The 12,244-nt window shown below is 42.8% G+C and overlaps 1 protein-coding gene across 5 annotated transcripts in view; it reads right to left on the reverse strand.

Moving 5' to 3' along the window:
* The window catches only part of LOC116948332 (protein kinase C epsilon type-like), a 145,151-nt gene that overhangs the window by 52,380 nt on the left and 80,527 nt on the right, over positions 1-12,244 (reverse strand). For all 5 annotated transcript variants that reach the window (XM_076071460.1, XM_032964902.2, XM_032964903.2 and 2 more), the window contains one exon: positions 4,989-5,151. In XM_076071460.1, the coding sequence (XP_075927575.1) occupies positions 4,989-5,151 (163 nt within the window). The remainder of the gene's footprint in view (positions 1-4,988; positions 5,152-12,244) is intronic.

Here is a 12,244-nt window from a genome sequence, read left to right on the forward strand (position 1 = left end):
GCAACGTATTTACACGAATGAAAAAAATCACTGATTCTTATACACGTGATTTGACGCGTGAATCGTGGACTTCAGAATCGATGTACATGTTCATCCCGTTTTGTCAATCCACTGCTGGTCAATGGCATCACACATTGTGGGCCTCGGGGGTTATTTGACCATAATTCACCCCGCTAGTCAGTGCGGGTTGGTGAAGGCAGGCAGCATAGATGTTGGGATGTTGGATATAGCCCTCTGATGCTGACAAGACAGCCGTATTTTGTTTTACCTTTTTTGTTTAAAATGTAATATCACCTCCATAGCGCTGCTACGAGGCTACAGAGCTACAGTGTTCATCAATATATATTAATAAATTAATGCACTGTTAATATTGTATATGTGTGGGCTCACACAGTTGGCTGACGATTGGATTGCATTTCCAACCAAGATACTATAAAGAACGCAAACGATAATGGGAGAGAAGATTTATTAACGGTCTATTAAATGACGTACATTTATGTCATCAGTTTTTCTTCCGTCTTTATGTCGGAAAATGTAACGAGGCTCCCACAAGGCCATGTGGGAGGAAGCGTGGCACAGTTTAGCGCCAGCTACCACAAAGTGCGGTCGTGTCGCTACAGTTCTCTGCGGTGAGAACAATGTCTTTGAAAACAACGGCACTACGTCTCTCTTCATAAAATCAATGTTAACCGCTTGCACGTTCCGAGATTCAGCGGTGAACAGGACCCCACCCTGCAACTTGCAGACGTCTCCGAACGAAAAATGATTCATTTGGAATATAATTATGCGAGGAATATTATTCACGAAGGCAGTGGCTCAAGGTTAACCTGCGCTTTTTGTTCCAGATCATCACAACGGAATAGCAAATCACTGCTAAAGCTCTGTGCCGTGGTTGTGTGGATGTCACCAGGAGGCTCATAAGTTGCAGTACTGAGATGGCTCTGTGGATATGGTGGCTTCTAATCCAGGCAGCCGTATATATAATTAGACCAGGTTTTCAAATAGCGAGTTGGTGGATAATAAAATAACACTGCCTTAAAAAGAAAAAGTAAATGCTCGGTGATATTTTGGGCAATGGCCCTGCTTGGCTGCACAAAGAGAGGCCAGAGAGGTACAGTGGCCTGTCTATGTTGCTGCAAAGGACAAAAAGTGATGAGGGTGTGATAATTTCACACATGTCCTAAATAATTATATGCTTGTGGCATAAGGGCGATGGGGCCATATGCATACACATATCAGGGCAAATGTCTTGAGAAATATGCACTTACATTTCAAATGTTCTGAATCCACAATTGCAGGTTAACCTTGAAACACCCATGCAATGTATATATAACAAAAAATAAATTATGCAAGTGTCAAGAGATGAATTTGACGCTGATGCGTGTTTCCTGGCCACAGTGTAGACCTAGAGGGTCTGCCAACTGTCGACTGGAGTTCCCAAGGGCACAATTCAACTCCTGGATTACCCATTCTCTGTTTGTCCAGGGCGACAATAAATGGGCAAAGTTACATGTTCCTGACACACTTAATTTTTTGTATCAGCTCCAACAAAACAAATAAACAACTGAAACTTTCCAAATGTATAGTGTTTTGGCAACTGTTGAGGATGGATACTAAATGCAATTATTGATGGAATTATTTAAAATAATCTACATATTATGTGCCGCTATAGAGGGTAATGGGTAACACCTGACATAAATTTGTATCTCGATGCAAAATGTGTTCAACCTATTAGATGATTGCTTGCTCATGATGAGAATGAATGCGGTTAAGGCTCATCCTGCTTCAACAAATACTACAATAAGAAAATTTGGATTTATAGTGTCTAACTGCAACCGCATTTCAGCACACTGTGCAGAAACAGTGATCATTCAGCCATAGAGGGAAAAAAGTAAGGTCTTCAGACTTTACTTAAGGGAGCAGCAGATGAGAATAGGTTTTCCCCTTTTTTCTGGCAACAAAACAGATGTTAAGATGTTGAATTAAAGCTTTCGTGACTGCAGGGATTCATATTCTTGATGATGATTGCTTGTGTTGCAGTCGAAACGTCGTGAGAATTTTATTGTTTTATATTTTATTGTTTCCCTTCTACGTGACTTTACCGAAGAACCAATAATAGGTGTTAAGATGTTAAAACACCAAACTGAAACCTTTTACAAGGAATCATGTCTGCATTAACCACAAGACTTGTGGTCAGAATGCAAACAAAAAACACTGATAATATATTAATTGTCTTTGAAACTGATTGGTCCACACCAGAGACAGCTTTCTTTTGAGACAATTCCCAAAACGGTGTTAGACCATCTTAACACCTGTTTTGTTGCCAGAAAAAAGGGGAAAACCTATTCTCGTATTTTAGTACTGGCAAAGGAGGTCCCATGATGGAGCAGCAGATGTATGTATGTTAAACGTATTTCCCACCATACATAGCAAACCATGCTAATCGGAGATGCGGGAGAAGGACGACAAACTAAGCACAAAAAGCAGTTCTAATAAGTTTTCAACCTAGATTTAAAAGTGCATAGCTCCAGTGGCTTCTGAATGTCGGAAGGAAGAGCATTCCAGACGGCTGCAGATGAGAATGAGTGACATTTCACCGAGTGAAGGTTGACTGGGAACTTCAATATGAAGCCTTTGTTGTTGGAGTAGTGTGTGAAGGGGAGTTGAGTGAGATGATAGGGCAGAGGTAGGCAGGGGTGAGTCCATAAAGGAACTTTAAGACAGTGTGATCTTAAAATTGACCCAGGATCTGGTTGGGAGCCGGTAGAGAGTATTGGTGCAATGTGAAACACTGCTGTAAAACACTGGCGGGGAATGGTGACGGACTAAAAACCGCTCTGACCAGTGATCAGCACGAAAACGCACGGTCAAACAATTCCCACAAACGACATGTCATGGTGAGCCCTTCATCCAGCAATAGATTCATGGCTGTAAATAATGTAATGTATCTACATTTTGTATTGTTGAGTAAATGTTTGTCAATTTTACAAAGTAACGTTTCTTAAGGAAATAGATTCTTTTGCAAGTTTCAAAGGGCTAAACAATGGGTGAGGACTTTTACGATGGACCAGGCTGCGTCGCACGCAATCGCAGAGACGCAGTAAACGCGGTATGAAAATTGTTAGCATTTTTAAGGCATTAATGAAATGAATGCAACACAAAGCTCAACATTCTCACCACGACTATGGCAACAAAATTGCGACAACAAGTTTTCAGTTCTTACTCAGAAAAATGCAGTGCTTTGCTATGAAGATGTCTTATGGCCCTGGTAATGATTAAATGTCACCGGCAGAGAGGAAGGTAAAAAGGTCAGAAGTGCTGCGATTTCCACACCCCCCCTGCCCCCCCAAAAAAAACGAGCCTCTTGCGTTTAACATGGCTAGCAAATTCCTGATGTAATGTAATATCTGATGTTTTTTTTCGTTAGGCTTCTTACTGGTAATGGTTCTTGATTTAGACACTTTTTTTTGCCCAATTTAAGATTAACAACGTCCCACTTTTACGCAATCTCTACATTCGGCAATACTGTTGTCGACACGACTGCACACAAGGGACGCTCACTGCTGTAAACCAACAATAGCGGCCAAGGGTTTGACTTTTGCACAGCACTTCCTGCTTTGTCTATTTTTGTAGTGACTCTTGATTGCACCTCCTCTTGTGCCTCCACCGACTTCCAACATCGCATTCGTAAGTTCCCGTCACATCACACGTCTGCCATGGAGTCAGTGCCAACACCTGCCACGAAGCATATACTCTACCTGGTGTTACATGTACACATCCAGCCCTTCGTCAATCCACTGTTGGATGAACGCTTCCCCCTCCCCACACCGTGTCGGACGAGGGAATTGTTTAAACCGTATGACACCGTGCTGGTCGATGCGGGTTAGTGAGGCGATGGCAGAGAATCGAACTTAGGTTTGCAGAGTTTTTAGCACAGTACGCTGACCACTGGACTGTCGCCGCACATATTAATAGGAGTTTCCTTAATTTACCAGATGAAAGCCCAGAGAGTAGGCATTTGACAATTCACCCCATGGCAATTCCAAAAGGTTATTCCAGATACTCTCTGGTTCTTTCGGTAAAGTCACGTAGGTAGAAATAATTTTATTTTATTTCAACCTACGTGACTTTACCGAAAGAACCAAAGAGTATGGATTCCTGCAGTCACGAAAGCTTCAAATCAAGATTATTCCAGATAGGGGTGTTTTGCTCATTGACACACGATTGGATGGGTATACCACTGAGTTTAAGAATTTATTTTAACTGATAAAGATGAATCATTACATCTTTTGTAAGAGCGATAATAAAGAATAGAATGTGATCCCTTTTGGTATCACAAACCTTTATAAAACGGGGGGCAACTCAATTCATGTTCACTTTCACAGAAAGTATACCTACCAAGATTAGTCAAGGCCACACTAACAATGCAAAAGAGACTGGCTCCAGGAGATGTGAAAAGTTGCTTCAGGTTCCCTTTAGGTTGGAGATGGCAGGGTACCTCAGTGGGCTAATTACCAGGTCAGAAAACTCATCGGGCAATGCTAAGATTGTGGGTTTGAATCTGGAAACTGTGATCAAACTGGGTACTCAAAGGTAGCAAGTTTATCGTCGATGCCCGGTGACCAATGAATCACACAAAAAAAAAGCCACCATATTTAATGCTGCATTTCACACACCAGGAATTTGTCAAATTTCAGCTCCGAGGACTAAAACATAGTAAGTTTGACTACCATGTAACAAAAAAATAACCTCGATAGCAGGGCATATGAGAGAAAGCACCATCTCAGGTGCTTAAACGGCAGTTGACAGAGGAGCTCAGAAACAGTTCGGCGGCCTGGGCCCCCCCCCTGCCCTGTTCGACCCAGGGTGGAGTTGCGCACCCCTGCATACTCGATAGCTACCCCAACTGGTTTCGGCGCATTGGTGGGGGGGGGGGGGGGGGGGGGGGTGATGGGGGTCGGTTTGAAGCACGTGAGAACGGCACTCACCAGATGAAGTCGCGGCAGTGCGAGCAGTAGGTGGGTTGGCGCAGGTACGTGGCCATGAACTTGTGTCCATTGACCTGGTGCACGCGCCGGCGCACGGCGCCCTGCCTCTTGCGGGGCCGCACGCGCTCGCGGAACACCGGCCGCTCTTTGGTCTCCTTGGGTGCTGAGCGGGACACGCGCGGGAGGCCAGAGACGCCATGCACACGATACGGTTAGAACTTCTCTTTGTGTTTAGCTTGTTGTTCTTTCCCCGTATCCTGGATGGAATGCGCATTATGAAATTGTATTATTACAGTGCGAAAGATGTTCAACATACATACGTACAAAAAGAGGAACAAGTGGTTTCGTGAGGAAAAAAAATGGCAATACAATTTACGTAGTATCCGAATGTGACCACATCTGAAGACACTGTAAAGCAACGAGTCATAGACACATGAAGATAGGAAGGTCGTGAGTTTGGACTTGAACAGAGCCAGGGAGTCAATAGTCCTGATGGCTGGTGGCAGGGAGTTCAAGACTACACATCTGTGAAAAACTACAGGACATCTATGTAAAAGAGCTTTATAGCTCATCAGATTCCTCCAGAATAAATAAATATTCTGAAAACGATGGGTGCAGTAAAAGAGTATGAGCTACCGCAAAAATGAGCAAAGGTTGACTGTGGGCTTCCCTGTTGCATGGAGAAGAGGGACATTATTACGTTTGACAAAGACACTTTTTAATATTGATAGTATATTCGGGAACAACAATTATACATAAAAGTTACTCAAGTTTGGTTGGTGCACTTTTGTTTACCACCTGAGTCAGTAGTGGAAATTCCACATTCCTAGCAGGGCTCAGTGGATCTACATATTCACACACGTGTGTCCGGCTAATCTGCAGCAAGGCCTCGAAATCCGCAAGGGTTCTCTTCTTGAAAATATGTGCGAAAACAGAATTTGCGAATGTAGGTACTTTTGTTTATATAGAAAAAGGGGGTCAGGTTCCCATGTCTTGACTGAAGACACTGGATAAAATGATTTTTTTTTACTTTCATCCTGTACTGTACACATAAATAGCATCCACGTACTGAATTAAAATTGCACAATAAAACAAACTGATATCAACACAAATAATACAATAAAATGGAATGAATACAAAACATATATACTGTACATGATGATGGGGGTGTGATGATGATGGTGATGATGTTGTTGAAGAGCACGTCTATCCAACAATTACTTCTTTGAGCTAAACTCACCACTCTTTCTGCCTTTGACTTTTGCTCTCGCTTCTTCCATTCACTTGACGCTTACGACCCCATGATCAAAATAAAAATACCCACCACAAATAATGCAAAATTAGCATAAAATGCAACAGACACTGGACCAGCAAAAGCGACACAGCGTTTGGAATAGCGGCAGGACTGAAACAATAGCTTGGGTGCACGCACGGGTGACAGTCCACGCGTGCATCTCCGCAGGCAACTCCTCCGCCACAATTCCATGCTGCCAAATTGCGAACGGTCGAAGGGAAAGAAAAAAAAGCCGTGAAACTTAAAGGCGGTATACCAGCGTAACATTGCGAATAACTGAATTTCGTGGAAGAAAAGTCCGCGAGTGACGAAAAGGTTTTACTGGAAGTATCTTTGCATGTATATATGTTTCTCTGGAGAACGGCTCCTAGACCACTCCACCAATGTCAATTAACGAGGTATCATTTGAAAGTTTACGATACAGTATATGTGTATTATTGGTTCTTTCGGTAGTCACGTAGAAGGGAAACAATAAAATAATAAAAATATAAAACAATACAATTCTCACGTCGTTTCGACTGCAACACAAGCAATCATCATCAGGTGTGAAAACCACAGCAAGAAAATTAGATTTTTTTATTATTTATTATTTTATTGTTTCCCTTCTACGTGACTTTACCGAAAGAACCAAGAATATGAATCCCTGCAGTCACGAAACCTTTAAATCAAAACAGTATATGTAGTTTCTCCTAACGAGGACAAAGTTCAGGATGTGCTTCACCTTTGACAGGACAACTCGAGTTGATGGCTTCGGTCTTGCTCATCCGCTCACTACCAAGGTGCGTGGAGGCGGTACATCTCAATGGCCTTCCCACTGTTGTGTTAACTGGTGAGTGTGGTGAAGATCAGGTGAGTTGAGGACTGATGGTCTGAGGACCGGTGAGTAGTGTCACATGAGAGATGTTTGGCAAGAAGCAGCCGAGTGTGAACCGAGGAGTTATGTCACCCCATCCATAGGACAGACTGCCCACTAATTACCCTTTGATTCTTTCGGTAAAGTCACATAGGTATAAAATAAAATAAATCACGATGTTTCGGGTGCAACACAAGCGTCCATCATCAGGTGGGAAAGCACCTGATGACTGACGCTTGTGTTACACCCGAAACGTCGTGATTTATTTTATTTTATACCTACGTGACTTTACCGAAAGGACCAAAGAGTATGGATTCCTGCAGTCACGAAAGCTTCAAATCAAGACTGCCCACTAATTGTACAATAACTGTCGACTTTCACAATTTAGCACTCAGTTCATCGGACCCACACGGGATGCAGGTCTAATTAGGGTTATAACGCATTCTTCAGTAAATTGTCATGTTTTTTTGAGAAGTTCTATATCAGACTAAAATAAAAAGAATCTAATTTTAAATTCTAAATTGGTTTAAGAAAACAAAGTCTCTATTAATTACATTTTGGCTCTTGTTATAATCACTTAATTTAATTCACATTGCTTATCTAAAATGCATTTGGAATCTAATAGGCTATGTAATAAAATAGATACATGTGTGCATAATGTTCTGAGTGGCATATGATTCTAATTATGATGCCCAATTGGTAACCAAGGAAAGCCTTACTGAGCCAATAGGTGTTTTTTTAGGATGATTCTGCTTTTTGATGTTTGGCCAATTGCATTTATAAATGGTTTTGTGTGTGAGCAGAATTCATAGTACCTGGAGAAAATCCACGCATATGGGAGGTATCATTCAACAACCCCCATATCATGGCTACCTATCAGCCCCATGCCTACGACAACTGACAAGCCCTGGTAGTCCTCCGTTCAAGTACTAACCAGGCTCAACTTTGCTTATCTTCCAAAATCAAGCCAGATTGGGGTGCTTTAGTCCTATCAATGAGGATCACACAATCCGTCGTCCCATATCACTCTACTCCCCTCGATGTATATCTCCTTTGCTCCAGAAACCAAGGCTTCCCATTGAAGTCCTCAGTCACACTTTGTTGAGTGGGAAATCGTTAATTCTCCTCCGCTGTCCCAATCATCTGGAACGCCTCTCCAGCCGTCCTTGCTGTCAACCCTCTGCCCATGTTCAAGTCAAAACTCAAGGCTTTCTTCTTCTCTGCCTTGAACTGACTGTCTCTCTAGACTAAACGTATACCCACTGTTCCTGCACAACGTCTGAAGATGCAATCACATTTAGAGACTACATAAATCCTAATTGTATTCGTTTTATACGCACATATGTGCAAAACAACTGGCTCACTGTCAGACTTCACTGAAAACGTGACATTTTGTGCTGGATTATGAACGATTAAACCCCACATTACTTCAGCCACTACTTCCCATCCAAATATTTTTTTTATAAATGCATATTCCAACACTTTCTTGAATCCAATCGAGGACGGAAATTCGGAAGGCTGAAATGTCAAAGAAGCCATTCACAGTTTTCATTGGAAATACAAAGAAAATGCCAATACTGAAAAGCAGAAAAATAATTTATTGAGTTGCGTGCACCATTGGCAACACAATAAATTGGAAAATGTTTACGAGGACAAATGTTTTGTGGGTTCTCCCTCAAGCCTCGCCGTATTGAAAAACGCTCAAGTAAAATAGCAAGTCATTATGTTATTGTATATTCCCTATTGTTGTCCCCTATCTTTGACCTAGATATGAAATAAAGGTCTATTTTAGGCACGTAACGCTGCAATATTGAACAACAACAAAAAAAGGACGGAATAGGAAACTTGTCTGGAGAGCTGATGGAGGGCAGGAAATTCTGGCAATAAATCTAAAGTGCAAGTACTACGTTTGTTCGGGTTTCATTCAACCGGGAAAAACTATTTTGTGGCAGGGTCACAATAAAAAAAAACATGAATACGAGCTCGGGTTAAACACCTACATTTGAAGCACGCATATCTGTAAAAGTGTCCATTTACTGCTTTGCATCAATCCTTTCAAATAAAACGAACATATTCTTTGGTTCTTTCAATAAAGTCACGTAGATAGAAAAAAATAACTAGTAAAAATGTTTTTCTATCTACGTGACTTTACCGAAAGAACCAAAGAGCATGAATTCCTGCAGTCACGAAAGCTTCAAATCAAAATAGTAACATTTCTTGCGTGTTACTCAAAAAATCCAAGTCAACTAAAAAACGAACAAATAATTTCAGTAATGTGTTTTATAATGTACTTATGAATGTACCAATTTGTTTACGCCGACGTTAAAGGATTGAAAAAAGCTCAACGGATTAACCGTGCCATTTAAAATTTCAAAACACTGAATAAGTTTTAAACTAGGCTTGGTATTTTTCCTTCATAATTTACATTCTAACAGCACGCAATTTTACCCGCGGTTATTTACTTATTATTCCCCGCCCCCCCCCCCCCCCAAAAAAAAATCATAACCAACTGGGGAATATTTAAAACACGAGGAGCTGCATGCCAATGTGTACGAGCTTTGGTAAACAGCAAGCTACCGGGCATTCCTGGGCTCGCACGTGCACAGATTCAACATCGGCACTGAATGCCTCGTTATACGCTACGCTGTGTAGTACACTGCTGGATGAAGGTCTCCCCCCTCACCGTGTGTCTGTGACAGAGGTTTGTGTCATGCAGATGGTGAGTGTAGTGGGGGCAGGGGAGGGCCCAGGACAGGTTAAAAATGTCCATTCCACGACCAGGAATCGAACTCGGGTAACGGGGGATGACCAATGGGCCACCGCTTCACCCTGTGTGTATGTATGTATAAAACAATAATACACTCGCCATGTGTTGCCTTACGGCAGTTTTAGTCCCAAGGAATCCCTCTCTCCAGCTCAGCTTAATGGCACGTAGCCCCAGCAAGTTTTCAGGAAGTGACCAATTTAGTACGGTAATTTAGTAATTGCTGGCAATTCTCCAAAAACGGGCTGAGAATTAGGAACACAATGGCCTCCTCTTATGAAGAGCGTCGAGGGATCTTTTACACATCCACGGATGTTAAGATGGCAGCATTCCTGCCACGCACTTACAGGGGAACGTGAAGGTATGAGAGTCAAACCAGTCACCGTAAGAATCTGGCACAAGTTCACAACCCAGCAGAGCTAGCGTAGAGTTAAGAAAGTGGATTTATCTTGGCCACTATTAGAGGAATCACCGTCGCATTAATACACGCTCTGCTGGCTCCGTGATATCACCCACAGGCGCTGGAATGAAAATCTGTCCGCCAGGGGAAAGGAAAGAAAAAAATCTACAGTATGCATGCATGTGCGCATGTGTCACCCACGGAGTGTAGGCACTTTACAAAGGTCTTTGGTATTTCCAGTGGCATACGAATTAGATGAGTCTATACTCTGAAGGATGACGCCTACATATTTCCCTCTTTGATCTTAAAGATAAACGTCAACTTTAAAAAACATCATTCCTATGTGGCAATTCACCTTACAAGTGAACAAATGGATCACGATCATCCAGATATAGGCGCATACGTACAGCTCCTTGTCTATCCACTGCTAGATGAGTCTCTCCAAGCCATATGGGTTAAGAGTATTATTTAATAACTCACGACCATCAGTGCAGGTTGATGAAAGGAGCACAGACGTAGGAGCATAGACGAACAGCACGACAGATTTAGCTGCATGACACTCTACTGCCCATAACGCAGGCCCTATGCACTACAACTGTGAGGGCAGAGCAATAAAATCAGCCAAGAAGGGATCCATCGAAATAGCCTCTATGCATCAGCATTCCCACTTCCATTGACACCATCATTAATATCGGGGCCGCACTGTATGCAAACGTGTTGCATAAAGAGGATTTCTGTATATTCTGTGCCATGGTCCCTTAAAACCCTGTGCCGATGTGGCTGGCACGCTGCCCTCTGGCGAGCTTCCTGCTGCCCTGCTCTGCCCACACCCACTGCGCCACCCTCCCTTCATCTTCCCCACTTCGATCAACAAGAGGGCTATTATATGTCTGCTTCCCGCTTAAACTCTACACCGCTAGCGGCCGACCTTTTGTCCACTCAGGGGGGGGGCCGTGTTTCCAGCTGTAAAAGGCAGCGGGCGTCTGCACCGCCGCCAACCCCATGACCCGCTCTCTTGCAGGTTTGCAGAACAATTGCGCGCGCACGCTCTTGGTAAATTACGTTCGGGGCAAATTACAGAAGAGCCGTGCGCTGCAAATACCCGGTCGGTTTGCAAGAGCACAATGTTTTCACTCGTTAACGTGTCAGGAACGGCACATGGAGTACGCTTTGCAAGCGAAGTAACTGTCGGTTACTTAACCTCAACGATATTCGGTAATATTTTATGTACACGTACAGCCCTTCTGTCAATCCACTGCTGGATGAGGGCCTCCACCCACCAGGCGGGTCGTGAGGATGATTTAGCCAACATGCACCACACCAGTCAATGTGTGGTGAAAGCGGGGAGCATAAGATGTTGCAGCATAGTTCAGTACCAAAATGGATTATTTTTTCTGCACTGCCCTCTGCTGATAATGTAGGGTTGCAGCAGCCTACGCCACCTGTTTTTATACATGCCGGTTACTCATCTGAGAACTGATGAGATCGGGCACATCCTGGGTTTAAGTGGGAGGAATTACTCACATGTCAAAGATATGAAGAGGGAAAATCTGATTCATCTGCTAATGGTGCTTTGAGTGTGAAAAGAGGGTGATGAAAAGTGATTACTTCAAGCTGGAGCTGTTATTGCATTTAATAATCACGGGCGGTTTGTTACCATTCAGTTTACAGCATAGCGGGCCACCTTTTTTTCCAGTCCAGCAGCGATTATTTTACAGAAAGAGAACAGTTGCATTATAAAACGCTCTGTGTATTTTAGAGCGACATGCAGCTAAAAGGCCTATTGTTGTCTTTAATGCGTGTAACTGCACATACCAGCTAAGTGCAGTACAAGGTAACTTTTGACTGCTGCATTGAAAGCTGCTCATGTGGACACAATTTAAACAACAGCGATGAACATAACGGGGATGCTGGCCATCCCTGCTCTAAACATAATGGAAAATAA

Source organism: Petromyzon marinus, chromosome 33 (assembly GCF_048934315.1).
Source record: "Petromyzon marinus isolate PM22_M1 ecotype Great Lakes invasive population chromosome 33, UKy_Petmar_22M1.pri1.0, whole genome shotgun sequence".
In the NCBI taxonomy this organism is placed as follows: Eukaryota; Metazoa; Chordata; class Hyperoartia; order Petromyzontiformes; family Petromyzontidae; genus Petromyzon; species Petromyzon marinus.